The 14,208-nt window shown below is 40.0% G+C and overlaps 1 protein-coding gene across 2 annotated transcripts in view; it reads left to right on the top strand.

Annotated features, from left to right (window-relative positions):
* Aatf (apoptosis antagonizing transcription factor) overlaps positions 1 to 14,208 on the top strand; it is a 94,843-nt gene that overhangs the window by 48,872 nt on the left and 31,763 nt on the right. For both annotated transcript variants that reach the window (XM_034507988.2, XM_034507990.2), the window contains one exon: positions 13,679 to 13,746. In XM_034507988.2, coding sequence (XP_034363879.1) covers positions 13,679 to 13,746 — 68 coding nt within the window. The remainder of the gene's footprint in view (positions 1 to 13,678; positions 13,747 to 14,208) is intronic.

The raw sequence follows: 14,208 nt of genomic DNA on the forward strand, positions 1-14,208 counted from the left end.
TTAAATTCCTATTGCATTTATCTGATTATTTTGTATCTGTGTGCAGCTATGGTTTGAGTTTATATGCATGGTGCTCATGTGGAGGTCAGAGGACAACTCACAGGAGTCATTCTCTCTTTCTTCCCTCATCCCCTCTGGGATGAAATTTTGATCATTGGGCTTGCCTTGGTAGCATACACCTTTACTTCCTGGGCCATCTTGCCAGCCAAATCCTTTCATTAAAAAAAAAAATCCTTTAATTACATGTATTCATTTATTTATTTGTGTGTGGGGGTGAGTATGTACATACTTAGGTGGGTGAGTACATGTTTGTGCATATGAACTCAAGTTTTTGGGCTTGGTGGCAAGCACCTCACCCACTCAGCCATCTTGTCAACTCCCAGGCTTAGCAGTTTTAGAGCTGAAAGACTTAAAAAGTTTGAAAACTTCAGTAACCAGTAACCTCGTATATACCCTTATTTCTTAAATATTTCATTCTTTAGCCATAAAAAAATTAGAGCTTTATGGTTTTCAGTTTGTAAATAAATAAGCTTCTTTTTTTTAGGACTGGAAGAAATATTATGTTGTTAGAAAGTAAATTTTTTTTCTTTAGAAGGCAAATACTTTATTGAACTCCTGTTACTTAACAATTCTAATGAAAAAATTAGCTTTATAGTTTTGATACTGGTTTGTGTGGAATCTGGATTACCGAAGGCATGATGTGTAGCTGGCAGTGGGGACTTTATGATAAAGACCTGTGGTCTTCTTCAGAAAAGCAGTGTAAGTTCTCACTTTTGAATGGAGTTGGTTTGCGTTCGGTTTGCCTACCTTCAAAACTCATCCCTAAAGACAATTTCACAAAATATCAAGTGAGCATGAAGCATGGTTATTCAGAAATGTCTTGAGTACCGATTCCCCCTCCCTTCCCTCCCCCCCTCCCCCCCACAGGAGTTCTCTGTATAGCCCTGGCTGTCCTGGAACTCACTCTGTAGACCAGGCTGGCCTCGAACTCAGAAATCCGCCTGCCTCTGCCTCCCAATTGCTGGGATTAAAGGCATGCACTACCATTGCCCGGCTCCTATTTTTCATTTTCATGTACTGCTTTGTGACATCTTTTTAAAAGATGGGTTACCTGTATTACCACTACTTAGGATTTTCTTTTGTTTGCATTTTTAAAAGCCCAAGTAGATTTTTCTTGGTAAACCTAAATTCTTAATGGTTTAGGAGCAAAAATTCTGAGTACTGGTTATGTACCACCAGCCACCTAAACTAAGTAGACAGGTGGCTGACGGACATCTTCATTTAATTCTCGAAAGATCTAGTGTGATATGATTGCCCTTAACAGTAAGCAATGTAAAGCGACTGGGCTTTTCATGTCCCAGACCTCTGACTAGTTTCTTGTCACCTCAGCAGTTATTTTTTTCAGAAACCCCGAATTGAACTTAGATGTTGACAGGTCAGTGTCTGCATTCCTAAGGGTTTATTGCTTCCAGCTTTGTTTAGTTTTAATCTGGTTTGTCTTGCCTCTTTGAGTCTTGCCAGGAATACCTAGAGAAAGGCATAGCAGGCTTTTCTTTTTTGCTGACCACTTTGATGGGTTAATTTTCTCCTTTTATTTCCATTCAGGACATGTCTAGTACTGACCTTGCTACACGCTAGACCTCTGTATCCAAGATATTTGATAATGCCATAAACAAGTAATTACTAATTTGGTGAACTATTAAAAGTTGATCATGTTGAGAAAGAAGTAGAGAAGCAGCAGGCCGTCTGACAAGATGGTTTTCTTTAATTAACTCAGTGAGTGATTAATATGGACAGTTGATGTAGTGGCTTTAATTGTATGCATTTAAATGGAAGTGAGAATAAGCAGTGTCTCAAGCCATCTCTGAAGTTAATGGCAGTACAGTGCTCTTTCTGTTGCCATGTAACTTCCCAGTGGCCCAGTTAACGGTTACTAACATGTTAGGAAGTCTGATATGAATTTCTGCTTGCTCCCGCTAATACTGGGAAATAGATTCCTTTTATAAGAGCTCTCTTTTGTATTTAATTTTCTTTTTAAGTGTTCATATTTGGGATCAGGATAGTGTTTCTTTAAAATTTATGAAATTTATTTAACAGGTAAATAGGTAGTAGTGGTGATTTCAGAGAGAAAACATATATGTAAATAAATTTGAAAATTGACAGCCGGGCGGTGGTGGCGCACGCCTTTAATCCCAGCACTTGGGAGAGGCAGAGGCAGGCAGATTTTTGAGTTCCAGGCCAGCCTGGTCTACAGAGTGAGTTCCAGGACAGCCAGGACTACACAGAGAAACCCTGCCTCGAAAACCAAAGAAAAAGAAAGAAAGAAAGAAAATTGACATTATGGCTGAAGATAGAACAGAGCTAAACATTTTGGGTTTGGGGAGGAATAATAGCAATATTATTTTAAAAAATTAATTAGTCCAATCAAATTCAAACAATCTCAAGATTATTTTGTGTCCCATGTGTAAGTATTTTATTTGAGATACATGGTATCTTGTATACTATCTCTGTAGACATTGCCATTTCTGTCAGCATTGAGCATGGTGTCAGCACCAGCATTTGGTCACTAGCTTGGGGTCATTATCATGCAAGCTGCTGCAGAACAGAAGGACAAAAGGTACTTTTTCCTGACTTCAATTTTATTTTATTGAGAAAGAGTCTTATGTAGCTCAGGCTGGCCTTAAACCTTGATCTACTTCTGTACAAGGGTCCTTCCATGTACGAGGATTATAGGCCTGAACACTACACCCAGCAAGGGCACATTTTAAATGCTAGGTTCAGAAGTTTCATCAAACCATAGCATCAAGGGAAGGTAATATGACTAGGCCTTTGACAGGGTTTCACTTCGTTGCCTTGACTGGCCTGGAATTCTCTATGTAGATCAAACTGGCCTTGAACTCAACAGAGATCCTCTTGTCTCAGCCTCCCAATCCTTGAAATTAAAGAGTTGTCACCATACCTAGCACCTTCATTTCCTGTGCTTCGTTGTTTTTAAAAGTATACCAGAGCCTGACTGATACACCTCTGCTTCACTCATTAAAGGTAAAACTATAGAACAAAGCTTTAAACAATACAGTTTATTGGGCTAGTTAGGAAAGAGGTAGGGTTGCCTTAAAACTGTTGAAGAAACGTTCTTAAACATAAATGGTACAGTGAAAGTTTACTAGACAAGTATGTGGCCAGAATTGGCTTTTTAAAAATATAATAATAAGCACAATATATACTGGCTGAGTATAAATTAAACATAGGATACCAGCAGTATTTTTGTAATTGCAAGTGAAGAATTTGGTACTTCTCAAGGAATAAAAACACTTTTTTCACTCAGATAAGCATATTGACTTGGTACTGAGTTCTGGTTAATGTATTCTTTCTTCAAAGTAATTTACAGGGAAATGCTCTAACAAAGAGAAGAATAAGTTAATAAGATCTTCCAAAATATGTGTGATTATAGATCTAAAATTGAACCCACTTAGCCTTAAGGAATGACTAGGAGAGATCAGTTCTCACACAGAATCAGAACATGGAATCGAAAGTGTTTTTGATTCCAGTTAGATTTTCTCTGTAGTGCATTTACCTTTTGATTGGACAAATTTGAGAATTGACAGTTCACATGTATCACTTTTATACCATTCCATTAACATTTATTGCACCAGGTGATGGATTTATAGAGGCTAATCTTCTGAAATTCCTTTCCCAAGGAATTTATCTTTCTAATAAGAAGGAGGTTCTAATTTTGTGTAGTTGCATAGCTCTTCTTTAAAAATAGGACCTGAGCCAGGTAAGGTGATCCATACCTTTAATCCCTGCACATGAAAGGTAGAGACAGATGGATCTCTAGAAGCCAGAGGACTGCCTAAGATGCACAGTAAGACCATGTCCCCCCCCTAAAAACAGTCTGACTAAAGGAGCAGACACGCCTTTAATTCCACTCTAGAGGAGGCAGAGTCAGGCAGATCTCTGAGTTCTACGTAATAAAGTTCCAGAGCTACAAAGTGAAATTCTGTCTTTAATTTTTTGTTTGTTTGTTTTTGTTTTTCAAGACAGGGTTTCTCTGTATAGCCCTGGCTGTCCTGGAACTCACTCTATAGACCAGGCTGGCCTTGAACTCAGAAATCCACCTGCCTCTGCCTCCCAAGTGTTGTGATTAAAGGTGTGCGCCACCACTGCCTGGCTTAATTATTCTTTATTTTCAAGAATTCAGTCATTGTTGAAAACCAGATTATAAGAAGAGCCTTCAGATTGATTGATGGTCATGAGAGGATCCCGTTATGCTATTGTCTTACCTTTCAGAGAAGAAAAAGCCCTTCAAGCTCTGTATAGTGACAGCCTGGGGTGGGAAGATTATAAGTTTGAGGTCAATGTGGGCTGCATAACAAACCCCTGTCTTTAATTTAAAAAAAAAAAAAAAAAAAAAAAACCACCAAAACAATGCCATTTATTTTCCCAGTCAGTCAGTCAGTCAGTCAGTCAGCAAACATTTGAATTTTTTAATATTTACTGTGTGTGTGTTTTTTTTGAGAAAGTATTCTTTTTGTTCTTCTAGTCTGTTGTTCAATGTAGTTGTATCTAACTAAGCCTAAGGATTTTGTTTTTACTGTTTAGGAGCAATCTCACTATGTTGCCTAGGCTACCCTAGAATTTACCATGTTACCCAGACTGTTTTTGAGTTCATGATCTTCCTGCCTGAACCTCCCAGTGCTAGGATTGCAGACATATGCCACCATGCTCAAAATTTTTATTTTGATTATTAAATTAGAGTAAAATTTGAAAATCTACTCAGTCACACCAGCTACATTTCAAGGGTTTAGTAGTGGCCTATGCTAGAGACTACTGTGTCAGGCTCTGTAAATAGGATCATTTCTATACTGTCTGTATCCTAGGACTCTATTAAAGGCTAGAAGGAAACAAAACCCTGTTGTGAGTGCTCACTGTAGGTTAGACAGGATGAAGCAGGGAAACACTGACAAGCACAGCAAGGTGGGGAGGAGCCATATGTCTTCCCAGCAATAAGGTGGTGTCTGAGCAGAGGCTGAGAAAGTCACCAACAGCCATGCAAGTGTCTGCATGTTGAGTGTTGCGGGGAGTGGGTGGCAAATGCAAAGGCTCTGAGGCATGAAGGAGCTGCCACAACCTAGGAACATCAAGAGGTACAGTAGACACGAAACAGTGAAACTAGTTCTTCAGGCACCTTCAGGCCACCTTAGACTTTAGACGACAGTAGAGGAATGTGAGATAGGTCACATGATTGATATTTTACAGGGTTACTGTTGCGGTCATGCTGGGCGTGAGTATACATGTGTACAAATTTAGGGCCAACGAGTTGTTGCAGCAAGTGAAGGCACTTGTTGCCAAGTCTGAAAACCTGGATTCAATCCCTGGAACCACTTGGTAGAAGGAGAGAACCAGTTCCTATATGTTGTTCTTTGACCTACATGCATCTCCCCTCCCACATACATGTGCAGACCCACACACAATAGATTAAATGTAATTTTTTTTCAAGTTAAAAGAGCCAGCGCTGATGCAGGTTAGATTTAAGAGTCACTACTCATTAGGAGGAAGAAGTCCAATGTCAACTTAACACCACTAGCAGATAGAACATTTTAAAGGAAGAAAACGGAGCTGGTATTCCTTATGCATATTGATATAAAACCCAGCAAACTTGGGTATGATTGTGTGGTTCAGTGAAAAAGAGCCTGCCTACCATGTGCAAGGCCCTGGGTTTCATTCTTTACACTGTAAAATCAAAAGTCCAAAAACTCAATCCGTAAACATGTTGGAAAGATTTTATACTAAGACCATGTGGTATTTAGCCTATCTGTTCAAGCCTAATTTAATAAAAAATTAAATAAATTAATATGATACATTCTGCCAATAGAGTTTATTTTAAAACAATGAACATTATTTAACATCTTTTCTCGAGTTAAAAAAAAAATCCACTCAGAATACAGGTAAGTTCTTATCTGAGTGTTCTGTCTTAATCTCTAAGAGACGAGGAAAATGAACTCAGTCTAGAGTTAGGCTAGAGTTAACCCTAGAGTTAGGGATAAGGGAATTGAGATAAATAAGCCCAGAGCACTGGGCTTGTGTTTCCCTTGTATTCATGTGAAGCTGATTGAGTTCAGACACTAGGATTTAATGTGGTTAGTGTCTTCCAAAGGAAATAGACACAGGATCTTCTTTTCTCTAATTCTGGAATGAAAACATTCTCAATGCTTACTGTGTTTGTTTATGTGGGAAGCTTGTTATGATGTAGGACCTTATCAGAGTAGTTTTGAATCTGTAGTCTTTTATCCCACTCACTCATTCACCAGTGGTAGGATTGTAAGTTGGTTCAGCTACCCTGGAAACCAGTGTGGAGAATCTTCAAAAAATTAAAAATCAACCTGGTACATGACCCCTAAATACCACAGTCCTTGGCATTTTACTCCACAGATATTACTCAGCCATGTTCATTGCTGCTCTCTTCACAATAGCTCTCTTCACAACAGCATCCTTTCACTGATGAGTGGAAAATGAAAATGTGGTACATGTATACTTTCAGAATGCTGTTCAGCTCTAAAAAAATGAAATCATGGAAATTTCAGGTAAATGGGTGGAATGAGGAAAGATCAGATGGAGTGAGGTCATGCAGACTCAAGAATGCACATGTGTTTGACTTTGGGGGTCTGCCCAGACTGCTGAGGCATTTATGGCGTATACACTTTGTTTTCTTTCCTTGCTAAAATTTTAAAATTTCTGAGTTCCAAGATTCTATCCTTTGTACGAGGTTGTGGATCTATATAACAAAGGCATAGCCTGTAGGAGAGTAGAGGAGGCATACCAGGAGTGATTGTCCTGAGGAACCATGGAATCATTATCTACCTGATAAAGAAGGTGAGCACTGGAGGAGAGGATGCTGAAGAGATGGCAGAGTCAATAGAGTATTGATCTGAGTGGGGCTGAAGAATTATTGGCATCTGAATGCTAGAGGCGGGATGTGAGAAGAGTTTGTTTCTGCCAGGATTTTAGTCCTTATGAAACATAATTACAGAATACAGATTAGTTCTTGCCTTCCAGTTTCTTACCTATAAGTCCTCCAGTGGTGGGACTTCTCTGTTCATTCAGCATAAATGATAGATTATATGATACTATTAAAAGAAATATTTCTAAGTGCCCAGAAATAGTTGGCACTTGAGCTCTGGCCCATAAAGACCCCCTCCTCACATTTAAGACAGAAAGAAAAAAAAAAATACCAGACCATGTTTCTGGGAACCAAAAGGCTAGAATATTTCAATGGGGACCGTTGTAAAATTTAACCAACAGCACCCTTGTTCTTTTGTTATTCTTAGCAAAGATTCCAAAGAGTGGCTTAATGCTATACTTCTTATTAATTTTTTTTATTTGTGGTAAGAAAAAAGGAAAAAACAAATTGGCAACAAGTTCCCTAGCATTCAAATCACTGTGTTCATATTATCAGAGCCTGATGCTGATAGTAATTTTCTTACACTTCTATTAAATAATTAGACATTGTGATACTATATATTATGTCTAAAGAAATGTTCTGATGAGAAAATTTACTGGTTTCTTTTGTTTTGTTTTGTTTTGTTTTTTGGTTTTTTGAGACAGGGTTTCTCTGTCTCAGAACTCAGAACTTGGCTGGCTGTCCTGGAACTCACTCTGTAGACCAGGCTGGCCTAGAACTCAGAAATCCACCTGCCTTTGCCTCCCAAGTGCTGGGACTAAAGGTGTGCACCACCACTGCCCGGCTACTGTTTTTTTAAAAAACAGATTTATTTATTTTATGTATATGAGTACCCTGTAGCTGTCTTCAGACACACCAGAAGAGGGCATCAGATCCCATTACAGATGGCTGTGAGCCATAATGTGGTTGCTGGGAATTGAATTCAGGACTTTTGGAATAGCAGTCAGTGCTCTTAACTGCTGAGCCATCTCTCCAGCCCCCAAAATGTACTGTTTTGACTAATAAGTTTTATGTCAACTGGCCAAGCTTAGTGAAATACCATGGCCTTTGAAAACATTGTCACTTCATTTGGTATTTAAGCTTGTTATCCTTCCAGACTGCAGTCCAGGTGCAACACATCTGAGTCAGATAGAAAAAGTGAGTTTTGAGTCATTTGTAACTGTGGAAGTAAGATATTTCTTGGGATTTATCTATCTATTCACTCTGTTCTCCTTCCATTCTACTCTTTATTAATTTTCTCATAATACTGCACTTTTTCCCTATAAAAGCTGAATACTTTTTGTACTTGTACTTGTTTCTAAGGTGGCTACTTACTTTGACTTAAAAAATATATTAAGTAACTGTATGTATGGGTGGCATCATTCTTGCAGGGATATATGTAAGAATTTGAATAACTGTATCACCTACCCTCAAGAAGCTGGTAGAGGTAAAGAAGATGATACAAAAAACAAAAATGCTTACTGCTGAGGCCTGTCTGACTACAGAAGAATGAGGGTTTACTAATGGTTTGGGGAAATTAAAGAAAGCTCTAGAACGAGGTAGCATTGGTTTAGTAGGACAGTGGAAGAAGGACTACCAAACGGTAATAGTGGGGAGTAAGTGGACCCTGTGGAAAGAGGTGAGAGAAACAAGCCCTGTGGGAAGGGAATCATCTTTTGTTGAACTTACACTGCAGGTGCATGCAGCAATTTCTTCCCCAACAATTTGAAATTACAATATATGCAAATCTATTTTTTATAAGCCTCAAGCAAGTAAAAAAAAAAAATCAAAAGTGACAGGATTTGAGAGGCTGAGGAATCTGCAGAGCTCACAGTATCTCTGGAACAACGGAAAAGGCCGCGTTTTATGGGAAGATGCTTTTAGAAAGTGGTCTCATGAAATTGGAAGAAAAGATGGCAGAACAGAGAAACGTGGTGGTGACGGGTATGGGATCACAACCACAGTGGAACATGTGGCTGAGTAGGGCTGGTCCTGCTATTTCTGCAGCCCTTGTTTCAGGGGGGAGAAGAACTTTCGGCTATGGCACTGCCCATGGGCTACAAGTGCCAGGGTCATACTGGTGAGCCAGCAGGACAGCCAACACCTAGGGCAGAGAGGTGTGCAATGGCCTGGCGTTCTTGAGGATCCTACTCCTAGGCGCCCTGCCCAGTACAAGATCACCCTGATTCTGGGCAACTTCAGGAAATCCAAGATGAGTTTCAGTGATAGTCCAGTATTTATGGTGCTTTAGAAACCAGAAACTTTGAACCAGACTAATAACTTGTTACAGTAAGTATTTTCATGAAAAGCTGTGTGTGTGTGTATGTGTGCGTATGTGTGCGCACACACGCGTGCCTGTGTGCACATGCATGTACTCACAGTTTGCAGTGCCACTTCAATGAATAAATATGGGGTGGAGAGGTGAAAAAGATGGTGGACTGGAGCAGTGGAGAGAGGCAGAAGGCAGGAGCAGTGGCAGCAGATGTGGGAGCACATGGAAGCTGCCACTGAAAGGGGAGCATGTCATTGCAGAGTAGGGCCGCAGGAGCGGCCTGGGGCTCCCAGAGGCGCTGCCCCAACATGCTGCCCAGCTCTGAGCACCGGATGAGATGGAAAACAGTTTATTTTCTGGATTGGGCCTCCATGAAAGACTTTGAAGCTGGAGGCCGTGTTGCTGTCTGTGGTTTTTCTTTCTGCCAGCTGTTGGGCAGTTAAGCTTCTTTTGCAGTGGTATCAATGACTGCAGACTTGTAGTTGTGAATAAGAGACGCTGAAGGATTCTTTGACAGCCTCTCCCACCCCCAAGGAAATAGTCTAGAAGGAAGCCATTAAAGATAGTCCATAAAAATTGTGCCAGGGATGCTGCAGTGCAGCTCTTCAACGTTAATAGCATCTGTTTTGGTGGTGGTGGGGTGCTGAAGTCAGTTATCTATAAGGGCTGGCCACTAGGAGTTTGGCCATGATCTAATGAGTATATGGGCAACACAAATTGGACTTAGTGGAGGTTTTTTTGTTTTGTTGTTTTTGTTTTGTTTTGTTTTGGAGGAGGGCACAAGGGTGATAGGGTGGACCTGGGAGGAATAGGAAGTGAGTGTTATTGGGTACATTGTGTGAAATTTCCAAATAATCAGTAAGAATATTCTGTTGGAAAAAAATGGGAAACTCACAAGTGTCTTCTTTTAGGGTTAATTTGGTTTAATCTATCTATCTCTATCTATCTATCTATCTATCTATCTATCTATCTATCTATCTATCTATGTATCTATCTATCTTTGAGGCAGGGTCTCACTTTGTAGCCTTAGTTGTCCTGGAACCCTGCACTGTAGACCAGGCTGGCCTCAAACTCAGAGGTCCACCTGCCTCTGTCTCCTGAATACTAGAATTAAGGTTGTGCATTGTCACCATACTAGTTTTATGGTTAATTTGAAAGGCTGGGGAGCTAAAAACAGACCATGGGTGGTAAAGTAGGAGGCAGAAAATTCTTTCGGGAGAGTGAACAGAAGGAAGGGTAAATGGACCTTTTTTTTTTTTTTCTTATTTTGAGACAGAGTCTGTGTAATCCAGGGTTACCTTGAACTTGCTGTGTAAGGGAGGATAGCCTAAACTCTTCATTATATTGTTTCCACCTAAATGCTGGAATTACAGGCTCTGCTTTTGTACCTCATTGTGAGAGAGTCTGAACACACACACACAGGAATCGGGCCATCTCTGTGTACTAAGGAAGGAGTTAGAAACCCCGCCTTCAGGTCGGCCAGCTGAGTTATACAAAGGGTTGTCCTAGTGTTTGTCTTCTCTAGGGTCTGTGTCTTTGGACTTTAAAAGCCTGAGAAGTGGAACTCAGTAACTCTAGATCACAAAGTTAGAAAGCCAGGGATTATGTGACCATAAAACCAAGTTCTTTTAAAATGGCTTGGCCTTTTGACATCATACTAAGACAGTTAATTGGAGAAAAGAATTGTCTTTTCAACAAATGAAACAACAGGATTCCACACGTGCAAGCATAAAGCTGGACTTCTACTTCCCACCTTATACCATGTACAAAGTTAACTGAAAATGCACCATGTAGATTGGAAAATTCTTAGAATAATTTATAGGAATAAGTCTCCATGACCTTGGGCTACAGAGTGGTTTCCTATATACAATACTAAAAACACAGAGGGAAAAAAGAGATTATATCAAAATTAACTACCTGCTACAAACGATACCATCAAGAAAGTAGAAAGGCACTTCTATTTTAAGGAGCTAGTGCACAAAGTACACAAACAGCTACACCTTGATAACAAAGCACAACCCAACTTCATTATTTTATTTTATATTATTTTTAAATTTGTATGTGTGTGTGTTCCCTGCAGTTATGTCTGTGCACTGTACATACACTGTACTGGCCATAAAAAGGCATTGGATCTCTCTGAGACTAGAGTTACACATGGTTGAGCCACCAGTTCATACTGGAGACCAAGCCTGAGTCCTCTTAAAGAGCAGCCAGTGCTCTTGACCACTAGACCATCTCTCCAGGACTCCCAGGTTAACTTTAAAATGGGTAAAGAATCTGAATAGACAATTCTCTATGAAGACACATGGATAACCAGTAAATACAAGAAGAGCTCCTACCTGGCTTGTTATCAGGGACATGCAGACTCAGACCACCATAAGTTATGGCTTCTTACTCTTGCATATGTGTTGCATTACCTTACTAAATAACATCCATGGATAATATGCTGGTGATATTTTCTGTATTTTCTTGAAATCTTGAGTTCCAGTAAGTTAGACAGGCAACTGAATTGGTAGCATCTTCTCTACCATGAGTAACTAAGAAAAAGATGCAGACCTGGATGTGTAAAATACACAGGATGCTTGAAAGCAGATACAGCACCACCTTGATTATTTGAGGAGTGGTGGCTGCAGTGTTGTAGATCCTCTGCAGTTGTGTGGCTCTGATTCCCAGTCTTTGTTGGGGCTTGTGGCACTCTCTTCAGATGAAGCCATGCCTATTGTGCTGGAGGAGCCTTCCATGAGCACGTGCTCCCCAGTGGCCATCATGGTCCAGGCTCAAAGGGATCAGGGGTGATTAAGAAAACCAGGAATGGTGGTTGTAATCTCTTATGTGGCTGGAACAAGGTAGGGCAGTAAAATTCAGTCATCTCATTCTTTTCTCTTCACTAAAAATATAATAAAAAGTATTATTAATATCTTCCTCACCCGTTCCCCCACCTTGCTTCTCACAGAACACTGACTAAGAAGCAGAGCCCATTTGTGCTCAGCCCTGCGGCAGCTGTTTGCTCAGCAGCTGCGTTACACAGGTTTACCATGCTGCGTGTCTGTGGAGCACTGGATTTGGATCTTGTATTTAGCTGCCAGAGTGACTGTGATGCAGTAGGACAGATAAACTGATAGATTGGCTGCCAGAAAGATGCTAGGAATCAATCAGATAAACAGGGTAGAGAAATTGCTTGCTGTTTTCTAGTGATAATAAACCGGTGGCCTCTGGTCCCTGCATTTTTAACTGTAATTGCTGTGGTAATAATGCCCAAAATAAGCAAATGAGAAAACTTCAGAGTAGGATTTTTAATTGCGATTGAGATATCCTTTTCCTGTGTGCAGTAAAGCTGCATCTTGTGGAAGTGGGTGTTTTTTAAACTTTTCCTTCTTCAGTGCCTACTTACACACCAAATGAAAATTAGAAAGTAAACGACTTTCATGGGAATTTATTTCTTCTCCATCCCCCCCACAGGCTTCAGCTATTTAATTTAGTGAAATATCTATGTAACCACTATGCCTTACCTGCAAAATAATTGCTTGTTTTTGTGAAGAAACAAATTTTAAAGCCAGCCATGTATTATTGATGGGTGGTTAGCAGTAACTAGTTTATTTTAGATTTCTCTCAGATGTCTGAAAACTTAATTTCTGTTGTCATTTCTCTGCTTGTAGAACTTATATAGGAGGATTACACCTAATTTTATTATTGTAAGTTAAAGTTCTTTTCTCCTTTCCTGTTTAAATTTCATGGTCTCTTTATACTGAGGACTCTTAAGTGTAAAAGGTACAGATTGAGATTTTTATTGGATGCAGTAGAGTGCCAGAATTAGGAGGAGAATGGGAGAATAATGTTAGATCCCCATGGAGTTAACCCTAGAGGATGGAGACCCATTCTTTTATACAAGGAGTGAACACAAATGACTTCTTTTTGGTTCCTCAGAACTTTGGTGGCTGTGTGTGTTTAGTCATGTCTAGATAAGTCAGTTGATAGTACCAGCATGGCAGAGTGCGGTTGTAGAAGACGGTAGGAGGATGAAGTCTACGCTCTTCATTATTGGCAGTCAAGGTTTTCACTCAGGGAAGACCTTCTTATTGCTGGGGTTACAGTTCTGAAGTTAACTTTGCACCATTATCCCATTGATTGGAAGCTGATACGTTTCTCTTTCTATCCACTGCCCTTCCCACCTGACTTTTAAAGATTATCCATTGTCTATCAGACAAGGAAAACTGGTCAGAAAACTGAAAAGAGTGTTGCACACACTCTGATGCATTTGAAAGAAACTCTAGCACCATAAGTCACCCAAATGGATGTCAGTACAGCTATTGTGGCAGCTACCTTTGAAAACTATATAAATAGAAAAGGATTAATGGAAATTCTTATTTAAAAGTGGTAGCTATGCTGTTCAGAATTCTTTCTGTGCCCTTTTAAGTCAGTTGCCACTGGGAGATGATAATTACTCAGTTGCTTTTCTTTTTCTCTAGCTCCTTCGAGAACTCATAGAGCGGAAGACCAGCTCTTTGGATCCAAATGATCAGGTGGCCATGGGAAGGTAACTTAGATGTGGTTTTCTATTCATTCAAGCTGCTTGTGCAGTACTTTCTCCCATTGAATCCCTTTAATTTTGCCTCCAAGACAATGACTGGTCCTATAATTGTCAGTCTTATAATCCTTGTCCTTAGTGTGGGTTGTGTCTGTATCCATAGCAATCTGATGATCACTGTGTAAACGATTCTACCTAAACCTGTGTTCTCAACTATCAGAGCAGGTTCCTTGTTGTGCTGTGTACAACAGGTTCCTGGCTCAGATGAATCTGCTTTGTTAATCTGCCCTAGTGTAGACCTCCACCCCTCAGAGAAGCTTCAGCTCAACTGGAAATGGAACGTGACAGCATTACCCAGAAGTCAGTATAGAATGCAAAGTAGTGAAGGAAGGCTCTTGTTTGTATGCTTATCCTGTGCTTTCAAAATAAGAAGGGCATTTAGAGTGCTACCTAATGAGTGGAGTGCATTTA

The sequence above is a fragment of the Arvicanthis niloticus genome, chromosome 6 (genome assembly GCF_011762505.2).
Source record: "Arvicanthis niloticus isolate mArvNil1 chromosome 6, mArvNil1.pat.X, whole genome shotgun sequence".
In the NCBI taxonomy this organism is placed as follows: domain Eukaryota; kingdom Metazoa; phylum Chordata; class Mammalia; order Rodentia; family Muridae; genus Arvicanthis; species Arvicanthis niloticus.